Consider the following 23717-nt stretch of genomic DNA (forward strand, 5'->3'; position numbering starts at 1 on the left):
GGTATGAGGTGTACAGCTGGTTCGTCTCCCCGAGATGCACCCTGGGTAACTCAAAATGAACCAGCAAATACTGGCAGTGCAGGCGGCCTAAATCTAATATTTCCACCTCAAAGCATTAAATACTTGTAGCAGTTTACTTGAGTAAATTATTTTCAATACTATTATTGTTAAAAATTGGGATTATATGCTTGCATTTTTCTCCTGCAGCGGATGTTGGGTCGGAGCTACGACCGCACCCGGTCCCAGAGGATAGTGCGAGTTGGCCTATGAAATGTGGGGCCAAATGGGTCGCAAACACCGCCGTCTAGCCATTATAAAGAAATGGTCAGACATGAAGCGAAGACAGCCACGTTGCATAAAAAGAATCCGGGACGAAAAATGCCCAGGTACATGCGTAAATAACTTTTGTATGTTTTGCCAACACTCTGTAATGTATACAGTGCTAAGTAAAAGTATTCACCCCCCTTGATTTCGTTCTTTTTTTATGTTGACTCACCCCCTGGAATTATTATAGATTGTTTGAGGATTTCCATCATGTAATTTGTAGAACATGCCCACAACTTAGACCTTCTATTAAATTGGTTAATTGTAAAGCATACAACTAATAGGACAAAATAACAGAAAAGGTCAATGTGCATAACTATTCACCCCCCTAAAGTCAATACTTAGTAGAGCCACCTTTTGCGGCAATCACAGCTCGAAGTTGCTTTGGATAAGTCTGTATGAGCAGTTGCCACATCTTACCACTGGCGTTTTCGCCCATTCCTCCTTGCAATACTGATTCTGCTCCTTCCAATTTGATGGTTTGCGCTTGTGAATAGTAATCTTTAAGTCTGACCACAGATTTTCTATTGGATTGAGATCTGGGATTTGACTAGGCCATTCCAACACATTTACATGTTTCCCTTTAAACCACTCAAGTGTTGCTGTAGCAGTGTGTTTGGGGTCATTGTCCTGCTGGAAGGTGAACCTCCGTCCTAGCCTCAGATCATGCACAGAGTGGTACAGGTTTTGCTCAAGAATATCCCTGTCCATCTTTCCCTCAGCTCTGACCAGTTTCCCAGTCCCGGCTGCTGAAAAACATCCCCACAGCATGATGCTGCCACCACCATGTTTCGCTGTGGGGATGGTGTTCTTTGGGTGATGTGATGTGTTGGCTGAACCATCACTGTGTCTACAGAAGAAGCCTGAGGCCTAGCCGCCTTCCTACGGGCGATGGACCCAGGACTATGGAGACCCCCACTCTGACCTATTTGGTTTAGAGGGAACTATAAACCATAAATTTTTGGTTGAGCTTATAGCCCACATCTTTCGTATTCCCCATCGAAGTAGCATGGTGTGAATCTATAAACGCAATAACGGTTAACTCTGCTCTGAGACTCCCAATAAATATGTTGGTTTATTTTTTCCTTTGTTCTTTTGTGTTAGTGATGGGATTAAGAAGTAGCCGACTCTGGTGTAGAGAAGTAGATCATCCTATGATACACTGAGGAGATAATCCCATTACATGGGTCTCCTGTGGCCCTATTGTTCCATCAAGACACTGTGGAGGGGATGTCTTTTTTCAAACTGTTAATTTTTGATTGAGTTATGTTTCATAAAGCTGGCAGCCACTGCAATTATATATAGATCCCTCCATATTGGAATTTCTTTATATCAAATGTTCTTAAGATTTTGGATTTTTTTAATCTAAAATCTGAACATTCTGTGATCACAGAAATTCCTATTCCCTCCATTCGGAGAAGGCGATCGGTGGAGGTAGTGGAGGTAGAGGCAGAAGAGGAGGAGGAGGCCGGACCCTCCCAGCCTATTGAGCCAACCCCACCAGATGTGGGAGAAGTGAAGGAGGTGGAAAGTGCTGTACCCTCCCGCACCACCCCATCTCAAGACTCGGAGGAAGAGGAGATGATCACCAGCCCCCGCCAGGAGGGTAAATATGCGCACATAGCAATATGATTATGTATCCATAACATGTACATAAAGATTAAAAGGGCCAACAATGAGGCGACAACATACACTATAGTAATACAAAAAACACTGGACAATAACTCTTTAACCCCTTAAGGACTTAGGACGTATCGGTACGGCATGGGTCCCGAGTCCTTAAGGACCCATGACGTACCGGTACGTCATAACTTGAAATCTGTATTCCGGCGCCCCAGGGGTTAATTGGAACGGGATTTCGGCTGAAATCATTCAGCCGGCATCCTGTAACAATGCAGGGGGGGGGGGGTCATTTGACCCCCCGCATCGGCGATCGCAGAAAACCGCAGGTCAATTCAGACCTGCGGTTTGCTGCGCTTTGTACAGTTTCTGATCCCCGCGGGCCCTGACCGCGGGGATCAGAAGCTTTAGTGTCCCTAAAATATATATTTTACACCCCCCCTGCACCCCTGCATGATTTTTTGCCAGCGGGTGGTGCAGGGGGGGAGTTGTGGGCGGTGGGGGCGGTGCGGGAGGCGGGCGGTGCGGGATCGCGATCCCCCGCCCGCCTCCCCTTGTATAATCGTTGGTCTCTAGTGGGTATACCAGGGTGCCAGCACATTGCTGGCACCCTGGTATAAACGGCTGACATCGATGATGCGATGTCAGCCGTTTAACCCTTTCCATACAGCGGTCCGTACGGACCGCTGTATGGAAAAAGTTAACAGTAAGAGGGAGCTCCCTCCCTCTCCCATCGGGGGGCTGCTGTGCCTTTGCAGCCCCCCGATGGAGAGGGAGAGAGCCCCCAGACAGCCCCCCTCAGCCCTGTGCTTACCCTTCCCCGTCTGCGAAGTTCTGACAACTACTGAGCAGACGGGGAAGGTTCCCATGGCAACAGGACGCCTCTCAGGCATCCTGCTGTCCATGGTGCTGAACAGATCTGTGCTAAAGGAAGAGATCTGTTTAGACAAAGTGTAAGTAAAATACAGTACTGTACAATATATATTGTTCTGTACTGTATTATACAGACATCAGACCCACTGGATCTTCAAGAACCAAGTGGGTCTGGGTCCAAAAAAAAGTGAAAAAAAGTGAAAAAAAAGTAAAAATCCCAAAACACATTTATCACTGATTAAAAATGGAAAAAATAAAATTCCCTACACATGTTTGGTATCGCCGCGTCCATAACGACCTGATCTATAAAACGGTCATGTTACTTTCCCCGCACGGTGAACGCCATAAAAATAAAAAAATAAAAACTATTAGGAAATTTAAATTTTGCCCACCTTACTTCCCAAAAAAGGTAATAAAAGTGATCAAAAAAGTCGCATGTACGCCAAAATAGTACCAATCAAACCGTCATCTCATCCCGCAAAAATCATACCCTACCCAAGATAATCGCCCAAAAACTGAAAAAACTATGGCTCTTAGACTATGGAAACACTAAAACATGATTCTTTTGGTTTCAAAAATGAAATCATTGTGTAAAACTTAAATAAATAAAAAGTATACATATTAGGTATTGCCGCGTCCGTATCGACCGGCTCTATAAAAATATCACATGACCTAACCCCTCAGGTGACCACCGTAAAAAAATTAAAATAAAAACGGTGAAAAAAAAGCAATTTTTTGTCATCTTACGTCACAAAAAGTGTAATAGCAAGTGATCAAAAAGTCATATGCACCCCAAAATAGTGCCACTCAAACCGTCATCTCATCCCGCAAAAAATGAGACCCTACTTAAGATAATCGCCCAAAAACTGAAAAAACTATGGCTCTTAGACTATGGAGACACTAAAACATTTTTTTTGTCTTAAAAATGAAATCATTGTGTAAAACTTACATAAATAAAAAAAATTGTATACATATTAGGTATCGCCGCGTCCGTGACAACCTGCTCTATAAAATTACCACATGATCTAACCTGTCAGATAAATGTTGTAAATAACAAAAAAAAAAAAACGTGCCAAAAAATCTATTTCTTGTTACCTTGCCGCACAAAAAAGTGTAATATAGAGCAACCAAAAATCATATGTACCCTAAACTAGTACCAACAAAACTGCCACCCTATCCCGTAGTTTCTAAAATGGGGTCACTTTTTTGGAGTTTCTACTCTAGGGGTGCATCAGGGGGGCTTCAAATGGGACATGGTGTCAAAAAAACAGTCCAGCAAAATCTGGCTTCCAAAAACCATACGGCGCACCTTTCACTCTACGCCCCGCTGTGTGGCCGTACAGTAGTTTACGGTCACATATGGGGTGTTTCTGTAAACGGCAGAGTCAGGGCAATAAAGATACAGTCTTGTTTGGCTGTTAACCCTTGCTTTGTTAGTGGAAAAAATGGGTTAAAATGGAAAATTAGGCAAAAAAAAGAAATTTGCAAATTTCATCCCCATTTGCCAATAACTCTTGTGCAACACCTAAAGTGTTAACGAAGTTTGTAAAATCAGTTTTGAATACCTTGAGGGGTGTAGTTTATAGAATGGGGTCATTTTTGGGCAGTTTCTATTATGTAAGCCTCGCAAAGTGACTTCAGACCTGTAGTGGTCCCTAAAAATTGGGTTTTTGTAAATTTCTGAAAAATTTCAAGATTTGCTTCTAAACTTCTAAGCCTTGTAACATCCCCAAAAAATAAAATATCATTCCCAAAATGCTACAAACATGAAGTAGACATATGGGGAATGTAAAGTAATCACAATTTTTGGGGGTATTACTATGTATTACTGAAGTAGAGAAACTGAAAGTTTGAAATTTGCTAATTTTTCAAAATTTTTGGTAAATATGGTATTTTTTTATGCAAAAAAATTAACTTTTTTGACCCAATTTTAGCAGTGTCATGAAGTACAATATGTGACAAAAAAACTATCTCAGAACGACCTGGATAAGTCAATGCGTTTTAAAGTTATGAGCACTTAAAGTGACACTGGTCAGATTTGCAAAAAATGGCCAAGTCCTTAAGGTGAAATAGGGCTGAGTCCTTAAGGGGTTAATCTACATTAAAACTAGGGTTGTCCCGATACCGATACTAGTATCGGTATCGGGACCGATTCCGAGTTTTCTCGGCGGTACTCAGCCGCCGATACCCCGCCCCGATACATAAATAGAATACTATGGGCGTAACTATGGGCGGGGCCCGGTGCAGTCACTGTACTCTTACACCGGGCCCCGCCGCTCACCGAAGTATTTATAAACGTGAATCCTTATCCTGTTGTTAAGTTGAACTAACGCTGCGCTCTCCCATGTTCCCCTGTATCCCCCTGTATCCCCACAGCACTTACTTAAGCTTCCATAGCAGGCAGAGCGGACGGCACCAGTAACGTCACTCACTGACGTCGAGCGCCTGCTCCGCCCACTTTATGAATGAAGCAGGCGGAGCAGGCGCGCGACGTCAGTGAGTGACGTTACTGCTGCCGTCCGCTCTGCCTGCTATGGAAGCTTAAGTAAGTGCTGTGGGGATACAGGGGAACATGGGAGAGCGCAGCGTTAGTTCAACTTAATAACAGGATAAGGATTCACGTTTATAAATACTTCGGTGAGCGGCGGGGCCCGGTGTATTGGGGGACACTGTTATGAGGGGGATCTGTGGATGACATATAGCAGTGTCATCCACAGATCCTCCCCATAACAGTTCCATCCACAGATCCCCTATAACAGCACCATCCACAGATCCCCCACCAAATAACAATGCCATCCTCAGATCCCCCCACCCCATAACAATGCCATCCACAGATATCCCACCCCATAGCAGTACCATCCACAGATCCCCATAACAGTGCCATCCACAGATCCCCCATAACAGTGCCATCCACAGATCCCCCATAACAGTGCCATCCACAGATCCCCCATAACAGTGCCATCCACAGATCCCCCATAACAGTGCCATCCACAGATCCCCCATAACAGTGCCATCCACAGATCCCCCATAACAGTGCCATCCACAGATCCCCCATAACAGTGCCATCCACAGATCCCCATAACAGTGCCATCCACAGATCCCCCATAACAGCACCATCCACAGATCCCCCATAACAGTGCCATCCACAGATCCCCCCATAACAGTGCCATCCACAGATCCCCCATAACAGTGCCATCCACAGATCCCCCATAACAGTGCCATCCACAGATCCCCCATAACAGTGCCATCCACAGATCCCCCATAACAGTGCCATCCACAGATCCCCCATAACAGTGCCATCCACAGATCCCCATAACAGTGCCATCCACAGATCCCCCATAACAGTGCCATCCACAGATCCCCCATAACAGTGCCATCCACAGATCCCCCATAACAGTGCCATCCACAGATCCCCCATAACAGTGCCATCCACAGATCCCCCATAACAGTGCCATCCACAGATCCCCCATAACAGTGCCATCCACAGATCCCCATAACAGTGCCATCCACAGATCCCCCATAACAGTGCCATCCACAGGTCCCCCATAACAGTGCCATCCACAGATCCCCCACATGACAGTGCGTCATCCACAGATCCACAGATCCCCCAAAACGGTCACATGACATTTAAAAAAAGTATCGGTATTCGGTATCGGTGACTACTTGAAAAAAAGTATCGGTACTTGTACTCGGTCCTAAAAAAGTGGTATCGGGACAACCCTAATTAAAACCATTAACTTAACAAATAAATAATATTAAACCCAATAGAACTATTAATAACTAATAAATAAAATAAAATTATATTGTACTGAAATATCGCTAACTAATAAACTATATAAAGATCATAAATATCACTAACGTATTGAGATTTAAATCGTTAATGTGTATAAAGACTTTAAATAAAAAATAAAAATAAAAAAAGTTAAACAATAGACAAACAGACATATTTTGTACCGCCGTGTACATATTGACCGTCTCATAAAAATATCCGATGATCGTGAACACTTTAAACATAAAAAAAAGAAAAAATTTAAAGAAAATATTAATTTACTCAACCTAACATCACTAAAAGTGCAACAACAAGCTAACAAAAAAGGCATATGCCCCCCAAAATAGTAATAATCGGTCAGTTCATTCTGCAAAAAATTAGACCCTACCATTAGATAATAGCCAAATAAAAATAATTATATGGCTCTCAGAATATGGATACAGTAAAACAAAAATAGTTTTTTTGTTCAACAATTGTAAGATCCTCACCTGCTTTGCACTCCAGGGGAACCAAGAGGGGTCCTCGTGGAGTTGCGGGACAGGTTATGCGTGTCTCTGATGCACCAGCGCTGACCCCTTTGCGAGCCAGTGCGGGGATGCGTTCGCGTGGACATCGGAGGGGAGGACCGTCGGAGTCCCGGGGACAGAGTGGCCAGGCGAGTGACAAGACGCCGCGGCCAGGGTTGTCTCCGGTGTCTCCTGCGACTTCCGTTTCCGCATCTGGGTCCACGCGCTCGCATACTCGCGTTGAGTCAATCATGCGTCCGTGCGTACGCACGAGGGCAGGTTCGCAAAGGGATACACGGTCGCGAGTACGCGCTTCTTATGCGCTTCGTCGACCAGTGGCGCATAATATACTGACTCACAAGAGCAAAGTGGATTAGGGAGCCAGCCATGGGTTAATCAACTTGTGATTACCTTAGGCCATGTACTCAGGTGCAGGGCAATTTGTTCACCTATGGTAGTGGACACTTGGCACCCTGGGATTGGTCAGCAGGCATTTAAAAGGAGGTCTCTCAGGGTGATCAGTGCCCACTGTTATTTTCCCTCAACCAGGTATAGGTCACAACTGCTAGTGACTGAAGACTGCCAGGAACTTTGTCCTTTGCAGCGGACCCAAGATCTGGAGTGACTCGACTGCCAAGTGCACAGCATCATTCAGCACTGGTTGGGACTATTCCTGGAATCTCCTTGTCTGTTTTTTGTTATTATTCCTTGTTACCAGCAAGTGTCCTGGACGTTTATGTTTCTGGTGAATAAACACCTTTTTGCTTTCATCACTGGTCTGTTTGTTGGTGCCTTGCATTACAGAACAGTGGGCCCAACTAACAGTTGCCATGGACAAGATCCAGCAGCAGCTGAGTGAATTAACGGGAGCCGTTAACCTGCTGTTCCAACGACGCCCAAATATACCAGCAGCCGCTGCAGCGCAAATCCAAGAGCAACTGACAACTGTGTTGGAGGAGGTTCAGCAGCTTATCCAGGGAGCCTCAGCACTACCCGTCACTATCGCAAGGCATCAAACAGAACCTAAGATCCCCCTGCCTGACCCCTTCACAGGAGAGCGACAGGAGTTCTTAAACTTCAGGGACTCCTGTCTCCTTTATTTCCAGTTGCGTCCGATGGCTTCTGGCACTCTCAGGCAGAGAATTGGGATTGTAATGTCACTGCTACGTGGAGACCCCCAACGTTGGGCATTTAATTTGCCTCAAGACCATACAGCTTTTTCGTCAGTGGACGCCTTCTTCGAGGCTATGGCTGTGATTTACGATGACCCGGATCGTACTCGCACCGCAGAGACCAATCTTGAGCATATTCAACAAGGCCGCCGCCCAGCTGAAGAATACGCTGCAGAATTCAGGCGATGGGCAGCTTTCACCACCTGGGGCGACGCAGCCCTACGCCATCGCTTCCGTTTGGGACTTTCGGATGCGGTCCGGGATCTTCTTTTGGCCTTGCCTACCCCCTTCTCGTTGGAAATGGCTATCTCTCAGGCAATCGATGCCGACAGGCGAATCCGTGAGAGGCGAGTGGAACGGTCGTCTCGGTTTTCATCCTCTCGACCACATGCAGGGCCTCTTAAATAGGCCGAAGAGCCAATGGAGGTTGGATCCTCCCATCTCACACAGGCAGAACGAGCTCGTCGCCAACAGAAAGGCCTGTGCCTATTTTGCGGAAAGTCTGGACACCTCGTTAAAACCTGTCCCCTCCTGCCGGCGGGAAACGAATGAACCTAGGGGGCATAGAGGAGAACCCCTTAGGTGCTATTATCCCTCCTCCAAGCCGGGTGATGGTATCCATATCCTTACGGTGGCAAGACAAGGTCCATGAGTTTTCAGCACTAATCGATTCTGGGGCCGCTGGGAATTTTGTGGACTCAACCTTGGTTCGTCGACTTGGCATCCCGTTGATCCAGCCGAAAACCACCATGTCAGTGACCGCGATTGATGGTTCCCCTCTTCAAGATGGTCGTGCAGTGTGGATGACTCCGGGAATACAGGTAACGGTGGGGGCTGATCATCGGGAGACCTTAAGCCTTTTTGTCCTTGACATGCCATCCACTCCCGTGATTTTGGGTCTCCCTTGGTTAAGGCTCCATAATCCAGTAGTGGACTGGCGCTCGGGTCTTATTTGTCAGTGGAGTACGGAATGCCTTACTAAGTGCATTCGTCCCGACCTGTCACTAGCCTCCATGGAAGCATTAAGTACTTTACCACAGCAGTATCATAATTTCCGAGATGTGTTCAGTCCTCAGGGGGCTGATGTGTTACCTCCCCACAGGTCATATGATTGTCCTATAGACCTGTTGCCAGGTACCATGCCACCACGAGGGCATCTTTATAATCTCACTGGGCCTGAGGTTCAGGCTCAGCGGGAGTATATTAAAGAGAACCTTGAGAAGAATTTCATTCGTCCATCCACTTCCCCTGCTGGAGCTGGATTCTTCTTTGTGGAGAAGAAGGATGGAGGCTTGAGACCTTGCATCGATTATCGTGCCCTTAATCGGATTACGGTGAAGAATCGGTATCCACTGCCTCTGATTGATGATCTGTTTTCTCAGGTGGCAGGGGCCCGAGTCTTCATTAAACTCGATTTAAGGGGTGCTTATAATTTAGTTCGCATTAGAGAGGGTGACGAATGGAAGACCGCATTTAATACCAGAGACGGGCATTACGAGTATCTCGTGATGCCTTTCGGTCTCTGTAATGCTCCCGCGGTCTTCCAGGAGTTCATCAACGATGTTCTCAGAGATTTCTTGGATAGATGTGTTGTTGTCTATCTAGATGAAATACTAATCTACTCTTCGGATCTGGTCTCTCATCGGAAACACGTGTGTCAGGTTTTCCAGAAGCTGAGGGAGAACCGCCTCTATGCCAAACTTAAGAAGTGTCTGTTTGAGGTGAAGGAGTTGCCTTTCCTAGGGTACATTATCTCAGAAAAGGGATTGGCTATGGACCCATCCAAACTTTCTGCTGTCTTGGATTGGCCTCAGCCTAAGGATCTTAAGGGGTTGCAGCGTTTCTTAGGCTTTGCCAACTTCTACCGCAAGTTTATTAAGAATTTTTCTGCAATAGTAGTACCTCTCACCAACCTCACTAAGAAGGGAGCTAATCCTTCTAAGTGGACGAGAGAGGCAGTCAGAGCCTTTGAGACGCTGAAACAGGCCTTTTGCACGGCACCAATTCTTACTCATCCAGACACCTCCAGACCTTTTGTTCTCGAGGTCGATGCCTCAGAGGTCGGTGTAGGGGCAGTTCTCTCACAGTATTCTGGGGACCCTGAGAGGTTACATCCCTGTGCCTTCTTCTCTCGGAAGCTCTCTCCAGCCGAGTGTAATTATGATATCGGCAATAGAGAGCTTCTGGGAGTAAGATTGGCTTTTCAAGAGTGGAGACATTGGCTAGAGGGTGCAGAACATCCCATCACGGTTTACACTGACCACAAAAATTTGGAGTATCTAGAGAGTGCCAAAAGACTCAACTCCCGACAAGCCCGATGGGCATTGTTTTTCACCCGCTTCAATTTCCGCCTCACTTATAAACCAGGTTCCAAAAACGTGAAGGCAGATGCCCTGTCCCGCTGCTTCCCCGAGGCTGCTTCCGTCCTGGACTCTGAGCCAGAAACCATTCTCCCAACTAAATGTTTTCTTGCTGCCCTGGGGGCCGCAGAAGTAATGGAGGACTTGTCCTCTCTTCTTGAGCCTTCACAGGCAGAGAGTCCACCTGACAAACCCGAGGGTCGATGGTTTGTACCCATTAACCTTCGATTGAAGGTCATCCAACAGCTTCATGACTCAAAGTCTGCCGGGCATTTGGGTGTTAAGAAAACACTTGCCCTTGTTAAACGTCACGTGTGGTGGCCCAACATGTCCGTGGATGTTAAGGCCTATATCCAGGCATGTACTGTTTGTGCCAGATGTAAACCGTCCCGGTCTGCCCCTTCTGGGACTTTACTCCCACTGCCAATTCCCCAGGCTCCATGGACTCACATTTCCATGGATTTCATCACAGATTTGCCAAGGTCCTCTGGAAGTACGGTAATCTGGGTAGTGGTGGACCGTTTTAGTAAGATGGCCCATTTTATCCCACTCCCTGGATTGCCCTCGGCCAGAGAATTGGCAGATCTGTTCTTGAATCATGTCTTTCGATTACACGGAGCGCCGGATGACATTGTTTCAGACAGAGGAGTGCAATTCATCTCTCGCTTCTGGCGTTCTTTCTGCTCCCGATTGGGTATTAATTTGTCTTTTTCTTCTGGTTTTCAACCAGAGACCAACGGTCAGACGGAAAGGACTAACCAGACCCTGGAGCAATATCTCCGGTGCTTCGTGTCAGACTGCCAGGAGGAATGGGCAGCGTATCTACCCTTTGCGGAGGTGGCTTATAACAACTCTGAGCATGCTTCCACTAAGATGTCTCTGTTCAGGTGCGTGGGGGGCAGGGATCCAAGACTCTCTTCTTTGGTCGGACCCTCCACTGACTCACCGGTGGTGGATCAATGGTTCGAGGATAGACATCCCATTTGGTCGTCGGCCCAGCGGAATCTCCGCAGTGCGGTGGCGCAACAGAAGAAATTTGCTGATCGTCATCGCACCGTAGAGCAAAAGTTTAAGGTGGGAGATCAGGTGTGGGTCTCCACCCGGAACATTCCGCTGCGTCAGCCATCTTCCAAGTTGGGTCCTCGATTCATTGGCCCATACCCAGTGACACAAAAGATCAACCGAGTTACGTACAAGGTTGCTCTTCCACCGTCGATCCGAGGAGTGAACACCTTTCATGTTTCACTTCTCAAGTCGGCAGCCGACTCCGCTCCCTTCATTCAGACCCCATCCCTGCTGGAGGTCCAAGGGGTACCGGTACCGGAGTTCGAGGTGAACAGAATTTTGGACTCTCGTTTTGTCTAAAGGTCTCTTCAATACTTGGTGGACTGGAAGGGTTTTGGTCCAGAGGAGAGATGTTGGATACCTGCTCGCCAGGTGCATGCGGATGAGTTGGTGGCAGCCTTTCACCGGGATAATCCGGGGAAAGCTTGCTTGGAGTCTTCAGAGCCGCCTCCTCGAGGGGGGGGTAATGTAAGATCCTCACCTGCTTTGCACTCCAGGGGAACCAAGAGGGGTCCTCGTGGAGTTGCGGGACAGGTTATGCGTGTCTCTGATGCACCAGCGCTGACCCCTTTACGAGCCAGTGCGGGGATGTGTTCGCGTGGACATCGGAGGGGAGGACCGTCGGAGTCCCGGGGACAGAGTGGCCAGGCGAGTGACAAGACGCCGCGGCCAGGGTTGTCTCCGGTGTCTCCTGCGACTTCCGTTTCCGCATCTGGGTCCACGCGCTCGCATACTCGCGTTGAGTCAATCATGCGTCCGTGCGTACGCACGAGGGCAGGTTCGCAAAGGGATACACGGTCGCGAGTACGCGCTTCTTATGCGCTTCGTCGACCAGTGGCGCATAATATACTGACTCACAAGAGCAAAGTGGATTAGGGAGCCAGCCATGGGTTAATCAACTTGTGATTGCCTTAGGCCATGTACTCAGGTGCAGGGCAATTTGTTCACCTATGGTAGTGGACACTTGGCACCCTGGGATTGGTCAGCAGGCATTTAAAAGGAGGTCTCTCAGGGTGATCAGTGCCCACTGTTATTTTCCCTCAACCAGGTATAGGTCACAACTGTTAGTGACTGAAGACTGCCAGGAACTTTGTCCTTTGCAGTGGACCCAAGATCTGGAGTGACTCGACTGCCAAGTGCACAGCATCATTCAGCACTGGTTGGGACTATTCCTGGAATCTCCTTGCCTGGTTTTTGTTATTATTCCTTGTTACCAGCAAGTGTCCTGGACGTTTATGTTTCTGGTGAATAAACACCTTTTTGCTTTCATCACTGGTCTGTTTGTTGGTGCCTTGCATTACAACAATGCTTTTATTGTCTAAAATACAGGGAGTGCAGAATTATTAGGCAAGTTGTATTTTTGAGGATTAATTTTATTATTGAACAACAACCATGTTCTCAATGAACCCAAAAAACTCATTAATATCAAAGCTGAATATTTTTGGAAGTAGTTTTTAGTTTGTTTTTAGTTTTAGCTATTTTAGGGGGATATCTGTGTGTGCAGGTGACTATTAATGTGCATAATTATTAGGCAACTTAACAAAAAACAAATATATACCCATTTCAATTATTTATTTTTACCAGTGAAACCAATATAACATCTCAACATTCACAAATATACATTTCTGACATTCAAAAACAAAACAAAAACAAATCAGTGACCAATATAGCCACCTTTCTTTGCAAGGACACTCAAAAGCCTGCCATCCATGGATTCTGTCAGTGTTTTGATCTGTTCACCATCAACATTGCGTGCAGCAGCAACCACAGCCTCCCAGACACTGTTCAGAGAGGTGTACTGTTTTCCCTCCTTGTAAATCTCACATTTGATGATGGACCACAGGTTCTCAATGGGGTTCAGATCAGGTGAACAAGGAGGCCATGTCATTAGATTTTCTTCTTTTATACCCTTTCTTGCCAGCCACGCTGTGGAGTACTTGGACGCGTGTGATGGAGCATTGTCCTGCATGAAAATCATGTTTTTCTTGAAGGATGCAGACTTCTTCCTGTACCACTGCTTGAAGAAGGTGTCTTCCAGAAACTGGCAGTAGGACTGGGAGTTGAGCTTGACTCCATCCTCAACCCGAAAAGGCCCCACAAGCTCATCTTTGATGATACCAGCCCAAACCAGTACTCCACCTCCACCTTGCTGGCGTCTGAGTCGGACTGGAGCTCTCTGCCCTTTACCAATCCAGCCACGGGCCCATCCATCTGGCCCATCAAGACTCACTCTCATTTCATCAGTCCATAAAACCTTAGAAAAATCAGTCTTGAGATATTTCTTGGCCCAGTCTTGACGTTTCAGCTTGTGTGTCTTGTTCAGTGGTGGTCGTCTTTCAGCCTTTCTTACCTTGGCCATGTCTCTGAGTATTGCACACCTTGTGCTTTTGGGCACTCCAGTGATGTTGCAGCTCTGAAATATGGCCAAACTGGTGGCAAGTGGCATCTTGGCAGCTGCACGCTTGACTTTTCTCAGTTCATGGGCAGTTATTTTGCGCCTTGGTTTTTCCACACGCTTCTTGCGACCCTGTTGACTATTTTAAATGAAACACCTAATATAGGGTGTTGATGTCATTAGACCACATCCCTTCTCATTACAGAGATGCACATCACCTAATATGCTTAATTGGTAGTAGGCTTTCGAGCCTATACAGCTTGGAGTAAGACAACATGCATAAAGAGGATGATGTGGTCAAAATACTCATTTGCCTAATAATTCTGCACTCCCTATAGAAATAACGAAAAAATAAGGAAAAATATTCGGTCTGGCCGCATCTGTAACAACCAGCTATCTAAAAATATCATACCAAATAACCCTTCAGGTGGACACCTTTTTAAACTAAAATTTTAAACTCTCCAAAAAGTAAATTTTTTGGACAACTTTTATCACAAAAAGGTGTAATAGCAAGCGATCATAAAGTCAGATGCACCTCAAAATAAAGGTTTAAAGGTTTAATAGGAGTTCCAAATAATGTTCATATATTTTTTTTCAAACAGGAATGAAGACATTGAACGCCAAATTGGCCAAAATGCAAAGGGAGCACCACCAGGATATGCGGGCCATTCAAGAGCGCTTCAAGGCCATGGAGGAGAGTCAACGCCAGACCATGAAGGGGGTGCAGGAGATTATCCTCCTTTTGGAAAAGTTGCCATAATTAATTGTTTATACAGTTAAAATCGAATGTAATCGTTTATACAGTTATAACGTGCATTTATTTTTTAATATTGCTCGGTTTTAGTGTAATAGATCAGCCTAAATTAGCCAGAACTGACAGCAGTCGGTAAATACATGTCAAATACATATAGGGTCCATTGACACGTCTGTAAAATGTGTCCGAATCCGTTCCACAATTGAGAGGAACCTTTACAGACCCATTGATTTTCAATTCCAGTATGAAAAATTAGGCATTCACAGGATACAGAAGTAAGTGTCTGCCTTTACAGGCCCCAAAAATTAGGCATTCAACGGACATAAAAGGCCTTTTATGCCGCTGTATTTACCGAAGACAGGGACCATAAATTGTTATGCGTGGTGGCGGATATGGGCTGCATGAGGAATTTGAATCAAACCTGGTCTACTGGTCACATGTGTTGAATTCCTCCGAGATTCATGCCTCATTCTAGGACACTAGACGAGGGGCAAGCCAACAGTTCCATTGCAAATTGTGCAAGCTCTGGCCAGAGGTCAAGCCTGCCCACCCAGTAGTCCAGGGGTTCATCACTTCTCAGAGTGTCCAAATCGGTTGTTAAACTGATGTAGTCAGACACCTGCTGGTCTAGACGTTCCCTGAGGCTGGATCCGGAGGACAGCTGTTGATGGGTCGGCTGAAAGAATGTGCTCATATCAGAAGTGACCAACACATGTTCAAACCGCCCTCTTCTTACAGGCGCAGTTGGATTAGTACCCGCAACTGTTTCTCTGTGAGTGGAAATTCCTCTGCCAGTACCCAAAAAAGCAGAATGCAGCATTTCTCTATGCAAGGCCTGGAAGTGCTGCATTCTGACAGCCCTCTGTGATGATGGTAACATTTCCGCCATTTTTTGTTTGTACCGGGGGTCTAAGTACTTTGCCACCCAGTACTGGTCCTTGCCCTTGATGCTTTTTATACGGGGGTCCCTCTTAAAAGACTGGAGAATGAAGGCCCCCATTTGCACTAAACTGGAAGCGGTGTGGTGGACTGGCTCCTGCTCCTCATCCAGGATAATGTCGTCCTCGTTCTCCTCCCCCTATCCACGGACAACACCAGGGATCCCAGAAATGTTTAAAGCATGCTCTTCTTGCTCCTCCTCCTCCCTGGCACCATCCTCCTCTGACTCCTCTTCAGACTCCTGTTGTTGACTTCCTCATCTTCCTGCTCCTTATCCTCGACGGCTTGATCTATGACACGATTCAATGCACGCTCCAGAAAGAAGGCAAAAGGTACGATGTTACTGATGGCGTCCTGGCTGCGACTGACCAGTTTGGTGATCTCATCAAATGGCTGCAGAAGTCTGCATGCGTCACGCATGAGCAGCCACTGGCCCGGTGAAGAAAACACAAGCTCCCCAGAACCTGTCCCCAGAGTTTGTACAGGTAGTCGTTAACTGGACGTTTCTGCTGTAGCAGGCTATCGAGCATATACAAGGTTGAGTTCCATCGCGTTGGGCAGTCACAAATAAGACGTCTGACGAGCAGGTTGTGTCGTCGCTGAATGTCAGCAAGGCAAGCCATGGCCGTGTAAGATCTTCTGAAATGGCCCGAGATTTTCCTGGCCTGCCGCAAGACGTCCTGGACCCCGGGGTATTTGACAACGAATCGCTGCACGACCAAGATCAGGACGTGTGCCATGCACGGCACGTGTGTCATTTTTCCCTGTTTCAGCGCGCTCAGCAGATTGGCACCGTTGTCTCACCACTTTACCAACTGTCAAATTTAGCGGTGTTAGCCACTGTTCTGCCTGTGAACGCAAAGCTGAAAGGAGTGCAGGACTGGTGTGGCTCTTGGCTTCCAGGCACAACAGACGCAGCACAGCATGAAAAACGTCTCACCTGGCATGTCGAATAGGTTCTGGGGATCTTGGCCGGCGCAGCGGAAGAGACGGTAGCAGTGGAAAAGGAGGAGTCAGCCAAGGAGGAGAGGGAGGATGGAGTAGGAGGAGAAGAAGAAGAGGCAGGCCTGCATGCAATCCGTGGCGGTAAAACAAAATCTACACGGGAGCCACGGGTTACATGCTTGACGGCCGTCAGAAGGTTCACCCAGTGGGCAGTGAAAGTTATATACCTGTCACGGCGGAGAGTGGGGGAAACCCCCCGCCGTGCGATGTTAAAGGGAAAGGGAAGCCACTAGGCCAGGACAACAGAATCAGGGAGCTGGTCACCTCCTAAAGCGTCCCTAACTCTGACCCTGACTCCTAACCATATGAGCCAACCCAGATGGTAGGAGGGCTCATACTCAGTAACCTCGGGTCCCTACTAGCCCTCAGGATATCCCTGGACTAGGAGCAGGGTAAGACGACCTGTTCCTCCTAGACACGGACGAACAGGAGTCTAAACTGACCAAGCTGCAAGGAAAGGGAAACATATACAACATATGGATATGGCAGGTGAGTGAAACAACTTCCACACCTACCTGCCACAGACACAGTGACTGGAACCCATGCTCAAACGCTGATGTCCACACCAAACATAGAGGGAGACAGCACACACACATTAAACACACAGGAAACCAGATCCATAGCTGCAATAAGGTTAAACACCACACAAACATAAGCTTAACATCAATACATGTTTTATGACCACAAGGGTGGCCCTCACTGGACAGATGGTATAAGACCAGGAGGATGACTCCAGCATAAGGCATGGCTGGAGTACCCCTCAGCTACAGGGATCCAGCAGAAACTAAATAGCCCAAGTAGCCACACCCACAGACACAAAGTAGGAAAGGAGTTAACCCTTCCAACACCAGACAAGGTAAGTGTCACTTAAAGGGGACATGTACACATAACATGAATCCCGTGCTCACAAAACATAGACAGTGAACACAAACATACAAATGTTGCTAGAAGCAACCGCATGCATTGACAGCGAGCCGCCTAGCAACCAACTCAGGCTGCTACACTGCCAAACATAATTATGTTGCCAGCGACAACCACACATGAGACAAACATACAAACTGTCCTAACCTGCGGTAGGCAACAAGCAGACCACTGACAACTGCATGCGACACAAAGAGTCATGACCATAGGTCGTGACAATACCTTCCCTGCCCGTGTTTGCTAGACCATGTGTCTGTGGTCAGATGTATCTTGGCACCGACACTGTGTGCCAGAAATACATTCACTTGCCGCTGAACGTGGCCATATAGCTCTGGGATGCCCTTCTGCGAGAAATATTTCCTTCCTGGGACCTTCCATTGTGGTGTTCCAATGGCCACAAATTTTCAAAAGGCCTCCGAGTCCACAAGTTTATATGGCAGTAGTTGGCGGGCTATCAGTTCCGACAAGCCAGCGGTCAACCGTTGGGCAAGAGGATTATCCGATGCCATCATTTTTTTGTGGGCCACAGAAGCCTGCCTTTTTCCTGACAAACGTGAGGACGGCATGATGGAAGGTGGAGTGGAGGACAATTGTGAGGAGAGAGGAGAAGGAGAAGTAGAAGAGCCTGGATGGTGAGAGCCTGGAGTGTGGCTTTGTGGGTTCTGACAGCATTGTTCCCACTGGGCTCGGTGATGTGAGGCGGTCGTCCCTAGGTGGGTGTTGGGCTTATGGCGACTTATGGCGACTTATGCGTTGACTGTAAAGGCCGCAGATGGCAACACTATTGTCAGCAGCTGACACATTAAAAAAAGCCCACAGCGCGGAGCCTTGTGCCGGCTTCCTGGGAGCGCAAGATGCTCCTGATACATTAGCAGTCTGGTTTGTCCCTCCTGTGCAATGTAAGTTAGGCCTGCTTCTCCTCCCTATCTGCTGGTCCATCATTCCCTCTGAACTCCCCTCCTCTTCCTCTCTTGTGGGCACCCACGTTACGTCCATAGACACGTCATCATCGATGTCACCTTCCCCACCACTAACGTTAGAGATCTCGGAGTAGGCAGCAACAGCGGGGACCAACCTCCTTGGGCTGATCTGGGTACTGTCGTCAGACTACTGAGTGGTGGCCGTTGCTACCTCCTCTAACTGATCCGATGCCAAGAATGGCTGCGCATCGGAAATGTCTTGTGATGGATCGGAGAATAATTCCTGTTACTCAAGCAGAGGGTATATGGTGGTGGTGGTGTTGGTGGTGGTGTCTTTGGGGGTGCACACAGCAGAGAGTGAAGAGGGTGCAGATAGAGAGGATGAGGAGGGTACAGAAGCGGAAGGCTGAGTGAGGCACTCAACCCAGTCTGGTGCGTCCTTTGACGTAATTGAATGCACCTTCTGAAACTTTCCACTTTGGCTCCGGCCTGGTGCTCCTGCCCTACCCCTACCACCCCTGCGGAAGGGCCTTCGTCTTCCTCTGCCTGTCATTTTTTAAATGACCCGGTGACAAAAGTCTCTAGAGAAGCGCAGTGTATTTGTAAGAAAGTATATAATACCCTGCTTCAATATGTCGTTTTGGTGGCAACTGGTCTATAATCACACCAGTTTAAAAAAAAAAAATTGTTTAAATGTTATCACTGTGTGTAGCAGAGGTAACCCAGTGAAAGCGGCTAAATTTCATCAATAGTCTATTCTTAGACAACACCCTGCTTCAATATGTCGTTTTGGTAGCAACTGGTCTATAATCACACCAGTTTTAAAAAAAAAAAAACTTAAAATTTTTATCACTGTGTGTAGCAGAGGTAACGCAGTGAAAGAAGATACATTTCTTCAGTAGTATATTCTTAGATAACACCCTCTTCAATATGTTGTTTTGGGGGCCACTGGTCTTTCACACCAGTTATAAATATGTTTTCGTTTAAATTTTCTCACTGTGTGTAGCAGAGGTAACGCATTGAAAGCGGTTAAATTTCTGCAGCACCCAAATACACAATTTGAGTAGTATATTCTTAGATAACACCCGGCTTCAATATGTTGTTTTGGGGGCCACTGGTCTTTCACACCAGTTCTAATACTTTTTTCTAATTGCGTTTGTCACTCTTTGTAGTTGTAGTATCGCTGCAGAACCGATCACAAGTCACAATGCTGCACTATACAAATCCACTATAATATGCTTTCTATATTAGAAAGTATATTATAAGTGTATTACACCCCTATATACTGCACACCAATCAATAGCACACCTATACCAGTCCTTAAAAGGACTTTTTTGGACCTATTAGCTAGTGATTTGTGTCACTATTAACACTCTAACAGTCTGTTCCTGCTCCACACAGCAACCTCTCCCTACACTGACAAAAGACAGAATGAAAAATGGCAGCCAGATCAGGTTTATTTATAAGGTAGGGGGTATGTCCATGTGCTGAAACGTCTCAATTGGCTGTCCTGTACCACCTGATGGATGTGTCATGGGTCAAAGTTCTCACAATGTAAAAAAATATGGCGCCGGCGAATATCGCATATGTTCGCATGTTTGGCGAACCGCCAAATGTGTAAAGTTCGCCGCGAACCGACCGCCGGGCGAACCGCAAGGCCATCTCTACCTGCCACATAGCAAAAATGTGGATAGATTATGGGAGAATTTTTTTTTCTGTATTTTAAATTTGTTTACCATATCTGGGCCTGACAACCACACAAGGTATTGAAGCGCAGATCACACAATTTACGGATTACACCGTTGATAGCAAAAATGGGACAATTTTTTTTTTCTGTATTATAAATTTTTTCCCTATATCTGGGCCTGACAACCACACAAGGTATTGAAGCACAGATCACACAATTCACGGATTACACATGTCAGGATACTAGGCGAATACTGCTGGAATCCAATGGCAGGGACAAGGCCTGTACACAGGAAACACTGGAGTCTTGAATAGGAGGTTGCAGGACTGAAGTATGTAGCAGAGCCAAGCAAGCTGAGCCGTAACCGGTAGCAACGGTGCTGGACTGAAGGATGCAGCAGAGCCAGACAGGCGGAGCCGTTACTGGTAGCAATGGTGCAGGACTGAAGGATGCAGCAGAGTCAGACAGGCGGAGCCGTTACCGGTAGCAACGGTGCAGGACTGAAGGATGCAGCAGAGCCAGGCAGGCGGAGCCATTACTGGTAGCAACGGTGCAGGACTGAAGAATGCAGCAGAGCCGAGGTCAGACAAGCAATGGGTCAGGGCAGGTGGCACAGGTACGTAGTCAAACAATCCGAGTCGGCAACAAGAGGTAGCAGGATCTTCACAAAGTAGAAGGGTAAACCGCAAGTAGGAGGAACAAACCAGAGAGCTAGTTCCAAGCAAGATGACTGCACGAGCAGAAGCTAAACACAATACTCAAGCAATTAGTAACAGGCTTGAGAGGTTTAAATGTGAAACAGGAAGTAAGATGGCACCCAGCTGAGACACAATCTATCATCTTAACTGAGTGAGAACTTGAGGGCAAGACAATCTGAACTAAACAGACGTAGCAGGATGATTCCTGACATTACTCCCACCTCAACAGCGGCCTCTAGACGAGACCTGACTTGGTCTCCCAGGATGTCTTTGATGAAACTGTTTGATCAGTCGGGGAGCATTAATATTTTCCACCGGTTCCCAAGAATTCTCTTCAGACCCATAACCCTGCCACTTAATGAGGTATTGTAGATGGTTCCGGAAAATTCTAGAGTCCAGGATTTTCTCTATAACAAATTGTTCTTGCCCATCTATCTCCACAGCATCGGGACGAGGACAGATACGTTCCGGAAAAGGATTGGGTATGGCAGGCTTAAGTAGGGACACATGAAAAACAGGATGAATCTTCATAGATCGTGGAAGCTTGAGCCGAACAACTACTGGACTAATTATCCCGATGATCTTATAAGGCCCAATAAATTTCTGTCCAAGTTTTGGTGAAGGAACATTAAGTTTCAAATTCCTAGTGGAAAGCCATACTTTATCGCCTATTTTAAACATTGGTGCTGGTCTACGAAATTTATCTGCCGCCTTCTTGAAATTTTTTTTGAGCCCTCTCTAATGCTCCTTTTAGTAGCTCTAAATTTTGCTGTAATGCAGAGATCCTTTCCGCGACTGCTGGAATAGGTGAAACAGCGGGGAATTTGGGAAGAATATTTGGATGATACCCTAAATTTGCAAAGAAAGGAGTTTGCTTGGTGGAAGCATTTTGGGAGTTATTGTAAGAGAACTCAGCCACAGGAAGCAGATCGACCCAATCATCTTGTAAATGGCAGATATAGCATTGAAGATGCAGATATACCATGACCTGGATAAATGAGAACCTTCACAGACATCGAAGATACTGTTCCAGAGTCTGATTTGTGCGTTCAGTTTGTCCATTAGATTGTGGGTGAAAGGCGATTGATAGATTAATATCAATCTCAAGTGCTGTGCAAAAACGACGCCAAAATTTTTATGTAAACTGCACCCCACGATCCGAGATTACTTTATCAAGGACTCCATGAAAACGAAACACATTCTGAACTACAAGGTCAGCAGTATCTTTAGCAGAGGGTAGGCCGGTACATGGAATGAAATGTGCAGCCTTGGTGAGCCGGTCAACTACTACCAAAATTGTGTTTTTTCCTTTAGAGGTAGGTAGATCTATGATAAAGTCCATGGAAATAGAACCCCAGGGACGAGAGGGGACCGACAAAGGCTGTAATTAACCCATGGGTGAAGAACGTGGAGTCTTACATCTAGCACAAACGTCACATGACATGACATATTTCTTTACATCCTGTTGATAACTGGGCCACCAAAAGAAACGGGATAAAAATTCCTGTGTCTTCTGCACTCCTTTGTGACCCGCAATCTTAGAATCATGGACTAATTTTAGAATTTTCAGTCTTATTGTTTTGGGTATATATAGCTGCTGCCCATAGGTCCACACCTTGTTCTTAAGCACCAAATGCACATCATCAGGTGGTCGAGACAGCAAGGATTCGGTGTCATAGGCCTCTTTTATCTCTTCAAGCAAGTCCTTATTATGGATTACTCCTAAAAAATTTGACTTAGGAACAATGGTTTTGGGCGGAATGGTAGAAGTGGAACCATTGGAAAAGATTCTAGATAGGGCATCTGCCTTGCCGTTACGCGAACCAGGCCTGTATGAGATTATAAATTGAATTGATTGAGGAAGAGACTCCAATGAGCTTGGCGAGGGGATAGACATTTGGCAGATCTAACGAATTCCAAATTACGGTGATCAGTCAGAACTATTATTTGCTGTGAGGTTCCTTGAAGATGATGTCTCCATTCCTTAATAGCTGCAATGATAGCTAACAGTTCTTTATTCCCCACATCATAATTCTTCTCAGCAGGGGATAAACATTGGGAGAAAAAAGAACACAGATGCAATAAACCCTTCTCTCAGGTTCTTTGAGACAGAATAGCCCCTATAGCACAGTCTGAAGCATCTACTTCCACAATGAAGGCGAGTTCTGGGTCGGGATGAATTAATATAGGGGCTGTAGTGAACTTGGATTTTAGGAGACAAAAGGATTCCTGTGCTTTGGGAGACCAGACAAAAGCATTTTTTTTCTTAGTCAACTGTGTAACAGGAGTAATTATTCCTGAGAAATTTTTACTGAAGCGTCTATAAAAATTGGCAAATCCTATGAAACGTTGAACATCTTTTATGCTCCTTGGGGTAGGCCAGTCTACTATTGCTTTAATTTTGCTAGAGTCCATGTGTAGACCATGAGGTGAAATTATATAGCCAAGGAATTGGATCTCAGTCTGGTGAAATTCACATTTTTCAATCTTAATGTAAAGTTGATTCTTCCTTAGACGTTCCAGAATAAGTCTCACGTGTCTCTGATGTTCTTCCATAGAGTTAGAGAAGATCAAGATATCGTCCAAATAGATGACTACAAACTGGTCCAGAAAATCTCTGAAGATATCATTGACAAGATGTTGAAAAGTGGCTGGGGCATTGCAAAGACCAAAAGGCATAACGAGATATTCGAAATGTCCATATCGTGA

The 23717-nt window shown here is 46.2% G+C and overlaps 1 protein-coding gene across 1 annotated transcript; it reads left to right on the forward strand.

Moving 5' to 3' along the window:
- The first annotated feature begins 283 nt into the window (after positions 1–283).
- On the forward strand, positions 284–23717 carry LOC120990921. The gene is made up of 4 exons (XM_040419811.1): positions 284–386; positions 1718–1930; positions 14687–14805; positions 23523–23717. The coding sequence occupies exons 1-4, from the start codon at positions 284–286 to the stop codon at positions 23715–23717; spliced, it is 630 nt and encodes a 209-aa protein (XP_040275745.1).

Source organism: Bufo bufo, chromosome 2 (genome assembly GCF_905171765.1).
Source record: "Bufo bufo chromosome 2, aBufBuf1.1, whole genome shotgun sequence".
NCBI classification, from domain to species: domain Eukaryota; kingdom Metazoa; phylum Chordata; class Amphibia; order Anura; family Bufonidae; genus Bufo; species Bufo bufo.